Source organism: Crocodylus siamensis, chromosome 7 (genome assembly GCF_052110815.1).
Source record: "Crocodylus siamensis isolate JL-2025a chromosome 7, ASM5211081v1, whole genome shotgun sequence".
Classification (NCBI taxonomy): domain Eukaryota; kingdom Metazoa; phylum Chordata; order Crocodylia; family Crocodylidae; genus Crocodylus; species Crocodylus siamensis.
The window spans coordinates 70,858,730-70,871,234 of record NC_143401.1 but is presented as its reverse complement, the minus strand read 5'-3'; the positions used below and the strand labels follow the sequence as shown (position 1 = coordinate 70,871,234).

General features: G+C 38.2%; 1 protein-coding gene across 1 annotated transcript in view; it reads left to right on the top strand.

The window, feature by feature from the left end:
- Positions 1 to 12,505, top strand: part of ADGRA1 (adhesion G protein-coupled receptor A1) — a 553,479-nt gene that overhangs the window by 83,629 nt on the left and 457,345 nt on the right. Inside the window, exon 2 of the mRNA XM_090057369.1 lies at positions 7,240 to 7,311. Coding sequence (XP_089913495.1) covers positions 7,240 to 7,311 — 72 coding nt within the window. The remainder of the gene's footprint in view (positions 1 to 7,239; positions 7,312 to 12,505) is intronic.

The following is a 12,505-nucleotide window of genomic DNA, read 5'->3' as shown; positions in this document are numbered from 1 at the left end:
TGGTCTGAACTAAATCTAAAGTAGCTGCTCCCCTAATAGCATCCTTTTGTTGTTTTTTAAATAATAATAATACAGCAGAACATAAACAGTCTGTCAGTTCTAGGAGTGTTGAGGGGATTTTTTTTAAGTACCCTTTTACTGCCAGGTCCAGTCCTTTGGTTACTTTTGCTAATTCCTCAGGAAACACCCCTGCTCCAATCCCTCTCCTCCCCACAAAACCAACAAACTTCTCTCTCTGTTGCCTCCTGATTAGGTAGTTGATAATAGGCCCCTATAATCACATCACCTATTGCAATCCACCAGGATGTCCAGTCTACTGAGTAGAGCTGGGAGTGGGACTTGGGATGGCAGAGGTGGTGTCAGAAGCCAAAAGTCAAGAACCATACTAAGAACATACTTAACTGATACTAAGCCAGGATCAGGAACCAGGGATCAGAGTAGAGGTACACTGGGATTTTCTGGGCTGATACCAATGGCTGATTTTTAGAAAGTCATATTGGCTGATACTGATCTGATTCAGATATGCAGGCAGGTAGCATGGAGAGTGGTATCTGGCTGGTAAGTCTTTTGTGTGGGGAAATGACATGGAGGCGGAGAAGATTGAGGTCCCTATGGAGAGAGAGGCAGTGGGGTAGGGACAGGTGCTGCACATCTGGGATGCATGCAGCTGCGTGCAGCTTGTATGGGCAGAGGGGCTCCCACTGCTGCATGCACCCCAGGAGGACATGGGGGGCATGTGTCCCTGGATCTGTATGCAGGACGAGGGTGGGCTGGGCTCATCCTGGAGGGTGGGCTGGACTGTGCCCGGGACTGGCGGTGGTGCTGGGAGAGTTGTAATGGTGGGGGTTGCAGCCACCCTAAAATTTGCCAGAGCCCCCTTACTCCCTTCCCAGTGCCACCACCCACCTCGACCACAGCCTGGCCCAGCCACCTCACTGGGAGTAGATTGGTGCCAGCCCCAGCCTGCAGTGGCAACACACCTTTGCCCCATACGCAGATCTAGGGGCACATGGCTCTCAAGGGATGTGTTCAGTGTCAAGAGCTGTCCCCTCTTCCTGCACCTCCTCGATAAACCACTCATGGCCCTGTCCCAGCTGTGCAGCCCCTGTTCCAGCCCCACTCCCTCCCTCACCTCTGGGGCCTCAGTCTTCCCCCGCCATGTCCCTTCCCTCACAACAGACTTATCAGCTGGACCTTGCTACTCTCCATGCTACCAGGATGTACTTCTTGCCTGAGTGCTGGGCCAGGCTGCTCACATGCATTTATCGGCCACATCAGCCAAAAAAAGCCAATTGCCAATACTCTCAATTTTCCTTATATTTCTGCTGATCTGATATGGAATCTATATGGAAATCCAAAGAAGAAATCCAGGAACCATCAAAAAGCAGGTTTGGGAACCAGGAAAACCAGCAAACTTTCCAGGACAGGAGCTGTGTAGGGACTGGAGACCTACAAGTTGTGTGGTGAGGTTCAGGGGCTAGAGAAGTTCCTTAAACCAATCAGAGGGAAAGAGCTGGGGGTCAACTGGCCTTGATTAGTTAAGTGTGGCTCGGTTACAAGGGCTTCAGGCAGGAGCCTGGCTGAGGATTAAACAGCTGACCTGGTTGGCCAGGCTGCAGGGAAGGAGCCTTGCATCACTCCTGTTTTTATCTCCTTTCATAGTTACTGAAAGGTATTCAGTAAACATGCTTCTCTTTCCTTCCTGAACTCCACAGCAAGAATACACGTGCTTAGTATATAACACAACCCCTCCTCCCTGGTTTGCTGCCTGTCCATCCTAAACAAGCTGTCATGTTCTATGCCAGTATTTGGGTCCTGTCTAAGTCCTGTGATAGCGATTATGTCATAGCTTAGATTGTACGCTGACTTGTAATTCTTCCTGTTTGTTTCCCATCTTGTGGCATATAGGTATAGACATCTCGTATGGTCAGAAAGTTACCTTTGTTTATCACTTATGGTTCTATTGAAGTTTCTCCATCCTCTGCACACTTCATTACCTTAACTAGGTCATTATTGTTTTGCTTACTCATGAGCCTTTATCACCAGCCCTGTCACAGAAGGGAATTGACACTTAATTGTTTATGAAGCATTATGATCACCTATGCTGCTTTAATAAACATTACTTCTATAAATTGTTTCTTGAAATGGTTGTTTTCTTTCTGCTCAGACAACTCTGCGGCATCATGATTTACTGTGTTTGCAAGTTCCTCTCATACCTATTGGAATGCTAATTAATACATAAAGGGCACAGCTACATGTGCTGCTATGGCGCTGTTGTTATTGTGTTGTATTAAGTGATGGTGCAGTAACAGCCCGTACTACACCGTGCCAGTGACAGATGGTTATTTTTATCTGCTGCGTCACCATAGCAACTTGCTATAGTGAAGAAGCATGTTTCTATGGCGATGTAGCTGTGGTGTCATGGTTTTTGCCTGTCGGCGCTATGTTGCTGTAGTGCATTGATTTGATGTGCCCAAATACTTCTAATCATACCTCCATTGAACAACTTTAACCCTAGTTCTCCTTTCTTCCTATTCAGTTATCAGTATTTTTAGGTGACTATCATATCCTATTAAATAATTGAATCAAGCTGTTAATATGACATTTATTAATTCATTCCTTGCAAATCAATCTCTCTAAAACTTGAATAATTTTGGCTGCTTCCCTTTGAGTTCTCTCCTAATTTCTTAATATCCTTCAGGTATTCAGCTATCCAAACTATATGCACTATTTTCCTTTGGTATCTCTAGTACCTAAAGAATGGGACTACTGTTATCATTATATTATAATTATATTCATCTTTGCATAGGTAGTTCAGAAGTCTTCCCATCTCTCTCTCTCCCTCTCTTTTTTCTTTCTGTTTCACATTATGAACTCCGTTCTGATTTGTTGTTATGCTACAACTGTCAATGAATTATGCATGCTTTGGGAATAAATAGTATTTTTTGTTTACTTGGAAGAAGAGTTAAAACTTCTTAAAAGCCTTTAATTTAAAAATAATTTTCCATTTTTATTTCTTTACATAGTATCACAATATAAATTTGTCCTGCTCCATCTTATTCTGAATCCATAAATAAACTGAATGCAACTGTCATCAACAGCACTTTTTCTTTTTTCTATGTTAATTGCCAAGAGTTAATTTGTGATGTTTTTGCTCCTTCCTCCCGTCTATCAAATGGTTCTATCTCAGCCCCTATGCTAAAGGAAAGAACAACTGAAGTGGATGCCAAATGTTCTTTTATTGCCGTAGAGAATTTCTGCTGCTAGAAATGATTCTGGGAGAAGGAGCAGTACATCCATTCAGTCTGCAGCTGCCTGCTGTCCTCTGCATCTTGTGCCTTCACAAAACTGGGGTGATCCTAGTCCGGGGAAAGCATGGGCTGCACCATGGGTTATTTTTCTCCTGGAGTAGCCATTTTTGTGCTGGGAGAAAAAACTTGAACATTTGCACACTTGTTTTGTACCAAGAGAATGGTCATTCCCTTTGTAGAAACTGAATGTCTGTTTCTGGTATAAGATCATTACATATAGGCCGCAGTATTAGTTCCCTATGCACTGTGATTTGTTAGTATTTTTTATAAAATGTTGTTCTAATAGAAGATTGACAGCTGTTCTCTCCTAGAACCAAAATATTTTGGTCATGTGTAAGATTTAAAAAGGAATCTCTTGTGACCTGTAATCCAGTGATTCTCAACTGTGGTACCTTTAGATCATTTAAAAGGGACTTGTGAGGTGGGAGAAGATAAGCACATGCATGTCTGTGCTTTTCCACTCCTTCTCCTCTTCCTGTTACTTTTGGCTCTGTACAAGAAGGGAAAAACACTGCAATAACTAATATTTTGAAGTGGTGTTGCTTAGTTCACAAAAGTTGTGGTTTTGAGGAAGGCAGACCTTACAATGAAGTTATATCACTGCTTTATAGAATATTAAAGACATTGATTTTGGCATGAGCTTAATGTTTTAACTATAGCTAATTGAGTAAGCATTTGCTGACATTATTATGTTTATAAAACCTGCATTTCAGTTGTCACAATCTAGAAGATGAAGCAATCTAGGAGATTTTAATTTTTGTAAACTTAATCATTATGTGTAAGTCTGGTATGTAGAATAGAAAGTTTTAATTTAAAAAATCAATGTTTAAGTTTGCTTGTTAATTCTGTAACTCTTGTTTACTGTTTAAGTTTTTTACATGAATGTTCTTTTGAAGGTTCTTTGCGTAAATCTTCTATCTTTTATTAGACCAACTAAAATAGTTGGAAAAATTCTTCTTTGCAATCTTTCGGGTACAAACACCCTTCTTCAAGCAGAAGGGGTGTCCACCGTATCTAAAGATCAAAAACATCTTTTAAGAAAAAATAAAATAGCAAAAGAATACTTGCATACTGGGTGGGACCCAGCAGTTCACTGTTTTGCTTAAACTAATGTTTTTTTAAGTAATGTATAGATACTTTTCTTAAAGTATTATACTCATTTTCCTAGGAGTCTGTTTTATAAAGATAATTAATATTGGTTTGTATCCAGGCTTTCCAGGTGAGACAGAAGGAAATGAAAGTGGTAGAGAAATAGGCATCAACAAATTTTAATATAATCTTTTTACATTGAAAAATTCAGAGAACTTGAAATAACAAATTGATATAGAAGTGTGGAAAGACAAGAATGCATACATCGCATGTAAATCAGATAGAGGTCCAAAGATGCACACCTCTTTGCAAATGTGGCAACATTGAACAGGCCAAATATAATATTTATACTCCATGACATTACAATATGCCACAAAATATGATCTCTTCATAACACAATATATAGCCAAATGACACAATTCAAAGTGAAATGTCATATATTGAACCTTCCAAGCCCAGCCAACTAACTCTGGGGCTTTGTTTTCCCTGGGCTTATTCAAACTCTGCCCAGTCTCAGAAGTTAAGATCAATAAAAGAAAAAAATAAAACAAAAGGATAGCAAAATTCTTCTCTACAGTAAATTTTCCACCCTAGATGCTTATAACTTAAAACTATTCCACCAGTGTGCATCTGATAAATGTTGGCTGCCTCAAATGTTCAGGAAATGTACAAAACAAAGCAAATCAGAATAGCCAGCTTTGTTTTGGTCTTGTATCTTAATTACAACCTTATACTTATCCTGCAATTACATGACCTATCACAAGCTTAATTATGCTGATTGGTGGTGTTGCTCTTGTGATAATTAAGACTTTGCACTATATTCTGAAAGAGATTTAATGCATAGTGTGAGTAGTATATTTCCTTATCTTGACAGAGGTGGAAGGAAGAGCTTGTGTTATGTGAAATTTGCTGCATACTGTAGAGTACAAATAAGGGTCGTCATATAGCTTGTCTTTTCTTTTCCTTTTAATGTATGAATTATGGGTGTAAGACTGCTTAAGTGCCAATTTTAATTCCCTTTAAGTTTTCATTTAGGGCATCTACTTCAAAGATGTATTGCATGCTCCAAAGATGGGTTGCATTGACATGCATTTCCTCCTCTAGAGGGATGTCATTAAATATAGTCTCAAAATTATACACATAGGACATTAGTCTGGAAGGGAGCTACTGGATTATTGAGTTGGATGCACATTTTATGTTCCCTTATTTACAGAAGAAAATTATTTTACATCAGGCAAATAAAAATTATAAGACTCAGCAAAATCAGCAAACCCCCTCTTTCCCCCCCCCCCAACAAAAAAGCACCATGGAAAAGAAATCCACTGCATTTTAATTAATGGATAAATATGTTTGTGTCCCTCATTTTCACTATTGATAAGGCATTGTGTTCTTTGTTTAGGCATTGACAATTTTCAAAGTAGGTCTATGTCATATATTCTGATATACATACATAATTTGCAATTACATTTTAATGCAGTAGGAAACGTTAGGAAGCACAGAAATTAACATGTTAGTGTGTGCTGTTTTAAATGCAGCCACAAAAAGAGGATGTTTTTCAATAATTGCAGAAGGCTTTTTGATTTGCTATTTAAGAAAATGTAAAGGTTTATGAAGTTCTATTGCTTACTTTTGGCATTATTGTAAGCAATATACCATGATTACTGTGTTACTGAAAGGAGATTATGTGTATTGCAGCAGGCTGTTATCAATTTTAAAGTATATATTCTGTTTTTAAAGGGTATAATATTTCATGTTATTGGTGATGTGTTTTTATTCAAATTGGTAGAAGTGCCTTTCTCTGGCTTTTGGATATTGTACAGTCATTAATGCAATAGCTCAAGATCCTCTTCCTCTGGCTTTTGTTTACATACTGAAGAAAACTCTTCAGAGGAACCAAATGCCCAAGAAGGATTACCTTTATGTTTTGTTACTTGCATGCTGTTTTTTTGCTTCATATTTGTAATTATTAAGAAAATCTTGAATATTATTAAAATATCACTACATTTTCATGGTCTATGATGACAGTTTATGCAGAGCAGGGTCATGTGAGGCCAATAATAAATATTTTTGTAGTCTTCCATGGGAGTCAAATTATATGACATTTCTATGTTGATAGTTGCAAGGGGCCTAGATGTAGCTAAATGACTGGGGCTCCATGGAGGGATTACAAGGGAAAACTGTTTTCAGATGCTATTGTGTGCTGGTGTGTGGCAGTAGGGGACAGGAAGCATGGGGATAAGGAGAAGGATACTGGTCTGTATATCCTGGAAAATTCAACTCTGTCATGGGAGGAACTTTTCCTTTGTTCAAGTTCAAGTTTTGAGGGATCAAGTTGAGGCTCAGGCTGCCATAATACCATTCCCTCTGCCCATTGAGAAGGAAATGCGGGAAGGATTCAGTATTGTAGCATTTCTATTGCTTTATGGTCTGCTTGAGGAGGTTTCTTCACATACTTTCTTTTCCCCTCTCCCCTGCCACTCTCATTTGCAACATACCTAGTTTGCTGATGGTTTGACCACAGTGATCTTCACCAACTGGCCTTCAGCATGTGCTAGTGAAGTGCAGGTGCCAGTTGTTTTTTTTAAGTTTTGCACTGAACCACAATAGGTTTGTTAACTTCCATCTTTGATATGTTCCTGTTTAATAAAAAGAAGTGACTGAATACTTGTGAAAACTATTATCTTTTTGTCTTGTCTTGTTTACTCCTATAAGGAAAAATGCAAATGAAGCAGAGAATTTTGTGATTACTATTTTACAGAGCAGTCATTTACTGTAATTATATGCTTTTAATCAGTGGAATTACATTCTGTTAACCAGATTCTTTCCTGACTACTTATAGGATTCTGAGCAACAATAAGATTTTGTGGTTAAAGAATGTCTCCTTCATTGGACTGAGATCGTTGGAGAGACTGTGAGTAAATGATCAGCCTCTTTTGCAATTTCCATTCAAACTGTTCTTCATATTTTGCAATGTGAAACAACTAACAGGTTGAAACTCAGAATTTCAAAGAAGTATATCAGAAGAAGGTTCTTAGGCAGCCTTCAGGTTCATAACCATAAAAAAGTGAATGAACTAGGGTGGACATGAAGAATATTGGCAAAGCACTGGCAACAATTTCAAACTTAAGTAAGCAGCTAGTTAAAGACTTGCACTGCATACTCTATCAAAGTGATGGCTGGCATATGCAACAGCAATGTACCTACAATATAGCCAGACTTATTTAATATTTTTAGTCTCCAAAAGTTCCCTTTGGAAATATATCTTGTGTAAAGAGACTCAGAAGTGTTAAAGCTCTATGATAGAGTATTTGAGTAAAACAGATCTTAAAAATGAATGGTGCAGCATTTAGTCTATATCACTTATTCAAGACAAACGGGTTTAGGAAGAAAAATCTATAAGAATCTCCTAGGTATAAATCAGCAGCAATAGTTATATGATTTTTCTGTTTTTATGTTGCATATATGTTACTTGTATGAAAATAATCATGTAAGCTTGTATTCTTATTTTTTTACAGTTGTGGGTAACTAATATTGACAGTTTGCTCTTGTACCTGTCTAAAAATGCCCCTTCTGGTTTCACATGAATTATTTTTCTTTAGCTTTTCCTTAAAATCACTGCAGTATGGAATGGCTGATGCAAAATAGCTGTGTTCAGCATTGGAAGTTATATTTCAGTGATGCATGACATGTTTGTATGTGCAAGCACTGTGATATGAAATCTAATCTATCAGTAATTATATTTGTATTCTACATGAATAATGTTCTTTATACTTAAAGTTTATTCTAGCTGTGTATCAGGAAATTAGTTAGGCATGTGATTCATCTAATTATAGGCAATGGGACCTATTTATGCCCTTGAAAGTAGGAAAGTTCTTAACATACACTAATGGGTCAATATCTGAATGAGGAAGATGGCATATACTAATATATATATGGATGTTTTCTTTCACTAGGTGCAGATGAACTTATTTTCAATGTAATTCTGTTAAATGTCAGGCTGTTACTTGAAATTAACTATGCATGTTACTTACTGCTTTGTAAGGTAACACAGCTTTGTAAGGTATAACAAATCACTGGGCTTATGAAGAACAAGAATCTGATATCATTTTGCACAGTTTTGATTTTTTTTCTAGAATTACAAAAGTAGTTGGGAAGAGGTAAAGTAATATCTTCAAGTTTTTGTAAGCTTATTTCACAGTGTGTGTAATATTACCTGTAGAGTTTCAAATTGGCTTACTCCAAATACTGCCAAATGGATTTAAAATGAACTGAGGAGTTATAAAGAAAGAAGAATACAGAAATTCTTTCAATGAGTTTGAAGATGTTGCTTGCTGTAGTGCCACAGTAATTGGCATTGAGTGTGCTTCTATCTAACGTCTTTGTTGATTATCTAGATGGAGGAAGACTGAAATATATAGGTGATACTAAACTGGGAGATGGCTTAAAAAAGCAGTGAGAAAAGCGATAATACAAATGGGACTTGGATTGAAATCGTGAGCAGAAATTGAAAAATGAGATTTCTTATATTTTTGGACAAATGGTTTGAAAAATGAAGGCAATCAGCTGAGAGATGTAAAAGGAATGTGATACTACTGGAAATATTTAGGGATATGCCAGACTGTTACACCTAATTGCAGCTAAACAAAAGCCAGTGCTGTTTTCTAGGTCAACTACAATCAAACAATACAACGATGTAAGGAGCTAATAGTGATACCATCGTTTATCTTAGATACTCATGTAGTGAGTGTATCTTCACCATAATGTGCTGCAGTGAAATGCTGCTAACTCTATGGAAGGGTACAGTTTTCAAAACCACATAAGTTACTCTGGGTATGTTGTCACCATGTCCTTAGAATTCCTAGAGAAGGGTATTCTCAAGCATATCCTGCCCACCCAGTCTCACTCGTATCTACTGTAGTCTGATGTATAGTGGTGAAGCTGATCTGGAAGTGCCTTAGTAGCTCACCATGCTTGAGAGTGGTCTGAGGAATATCCTGAAATGGCTTCATCACTGCATTTCCAAGTTTGGAGCCTGTGAAGAGTGGATTGGTGGGGCATGGTTACGAGAATCACTCCCTGAGACCACTGGAGATATGCATGTAAACGCTCTTGAAGATCCTGAGTGACTTGATTAAGAAAGAATCTGGTCTATTAGTAACCTAATCAATGAACTGTCTTTTTTTCACTTTATTCACTACACTACTTCTCTGGTGCGATGTCACCTGGAATACTGTATTCATTCTGGAATCTGAAAAAATGGAAGCTAAAATGAATAGTTGCCAAAAATACTGATTTACAAATAAAGAATAAAACATCTAAATATATAGCTTTGATAAAATACTATTAAAGACTTTAGTGGTTTAAAGTATTTATCAGCGATCAGGCAGCTGGAAAGGTAGATTCTAAATGTAGCTTCAAATCCTACTGTAGGCTAATACATTCTTTTAAAATCTTAGTTTTCTTATTTGTAATTGCCCATCTTCATTAAAACACTTTGAGTTAAAGGTGAAAAAGTGTTTTACAAGTTCTAAGTGTTTATATTTATTAATTTGAAAAGAATAAACAGAAAGGAAGAGGAGGAATTTTGTTGGGAAAAGTATTTTTGCCTGGATCATCCACAGTGTTTCATCTCCTCCACATTCTGGCCTCCTCCAGCAAGCTGTACTTCAGGTCTTTTGCAAACATCTTTAGGGGTCAGCATATTCCTTAAATTAGTAGGGGTTTATCTGCTACATTGGAGGGACCTGTAAGGTGCTAGTTTATTTGGAATCTCCTGAGCTTCCTTAAAAGAATTATCTCAACACAGCAATGGGACGTAGTGTCCCATTTAATACAGTAGAGAAAGCAGAAAAAAATATTCTGTGATAGAGGTGAATTTCTGTTTTAAGAAGTTGGAATCACTTGGGAGAGGAAGAGCTCTTTCAACTGTGTTGAAAACATTAAGGATAACGTTAACAGTGAAAAATAAATTTGCCACTAAGACAGATCTGTAGCACATGTTGATTCCTTACTTTGTTGGATACTGATATTTAAATCTGTTTCTCCTAAATACATTTATTATGTAGAATAGGTTATACTTTAACATTCATCACAATGTACTTTGGTCTTTCCTCAGAGAATTTTAAAATGAATTATTCTGTCTAATCTGTCTGTTGTTTGTTACCATGGTTCCCAAGGGCTTAACTAACTCCTCTCTCTCCCTCCCTTGTCTACCCAGAATTTTATGACCAAACCCCAAAACAGCCTAAATAACTGTGGTGGAGCATACTGCACATATACATTTTATGCTTGTTTTTTATTTTCAGATGTAGAAGAGATAATAAAAATAACTCCCAAAGTTGGGGACATATTTACAATGTTATAAAAATGCATTTTATAAGTTTCCTATTGTAACTATACTAAGAACAAAATATCTGTCAATTCTCCATCAATAAGCTATTACTTGGGAAAAATATGGATGAGAAAAATTAATCACCATAAAAATAATTATAGCCAGTGTTTCACTTTCTGGACTGCCTCATAAAGAATTTTAAATTTTGAGAAAAACAGCTTTGACAACAATACTCCTTAAGAGTGCAGTTGGATATTTCCCATCAACCCTATACATACCTAAATCAGGAGTAGGGTCCATTATGTAGGAAAAAAACGTTTCCTTCTGAAAGCGCTGGGGTATGTGGGACCAGGGAATTACAGATTTCATAGACATTAGGGCTGGAAGGGACCTCAGAAGATCATCGAGTCCAGCCCCCTGCCTGAGGGGCAGGAAGTCAGCTGGGGTCATAGGACCCCAGCAAGATAAACATCCAATTTTACTCTTGAAGGTGTTCAATGTAGGTTCTTAAACCATCTCTGATGGCAGGCTGTTCCAGACCTTGGGGGCTCGGGCAGTAACGAAATTCTTTCTTATGTCCAGCCTGAAATGGTCTTGCAGGAGTTCATAACTGTTCAACCTCGTCATCCCTTGGGGCGCTCTGGTGAACAAATGTTCCCCAAGAACCTGGTGGGAGACCCCTTATAAACTTATAGGTGGCCATCAGGTCACCCTTGAGCCTGTGCTTTTCCAGGCTGAAGAGTTCCATGGGTCTCAGCCTGTCATCGTAAGGTCTGTTTTCCTGACCTCTGGTCATGCGTATGGCTCTTCTCTGGACTCGCTCAAGCTTTTTCACATCCTTTTTTGAATTGTGGAGCCCCAAACTGGATGCAGTACTCCAGCTGCGGCCCCACCAAGGCCGAGTACAAAGGGAGAATGACATCCCGGGATTTGCTTGAGAAGCATCTATGGATTTAGTGCCTCTTTAGTTCAGAGAAGTTGTTAAAATCTGTCTAGAGTTGGTTGAATTAAGCTGTGGAAAATCACCATTTAAGGACATGCAATAGGATATGTTAAACATTGGGTCCTTAATTTTCTAGTCATCCTAGCTGTTCTGTAAGTGTATTCAAGCCGCACTGAACTGTTCTGAAATTGAGCCTTTTAGAGAGGTATAGATTGACCTTTTAATAAAAGGCCTCTAGGGAAGAATTACTATGTTGGAAGACCCAAGATCCTGAGTTCTGGTTTCACCTCTTCCCCGGAGTGGTATGGACAAACTGTTGTTATTGAATAAGGTCTTACATCCCTATCTTCTGACCGAGGCAAATATTCTGAGGGAGACAAATATTCTCATTTCTCTTCTGTCTCTTATTTCCTTTTTACAAAAGAAGTAACCAAATGTGGCAGAAGATCGCTTTAGTGAGGGTGGGGTCTAGAACCCAGTGTTGTAACACGTTATGCTCAAGTTTAATTTATTTAGGCACTGTGAGTTTTCAAGAAACTATGCTCAATCTGTGTGCTTAGGTACACTATCTGGAAAATGATGCTACTCCTGTATGTGTTAGGAATATATTCAGCACCTTATACATCATTTAGTCCACAGTAAGTAACAACCTTCTACTGTTGCCAGCTGATCATGTTGCCTTTGTAGCTCAAGTGGGTCTGTGCTCCAGTGGTACACCCAACTCAAATCTCACCTTAATTTAAATCAACATCAGCCTCTGATTTTGCACTAATCAAGATAATGGTGTCCTGTGCCAAAACTCTGTGCTCCAGACAAGAAACTGAGATAAAA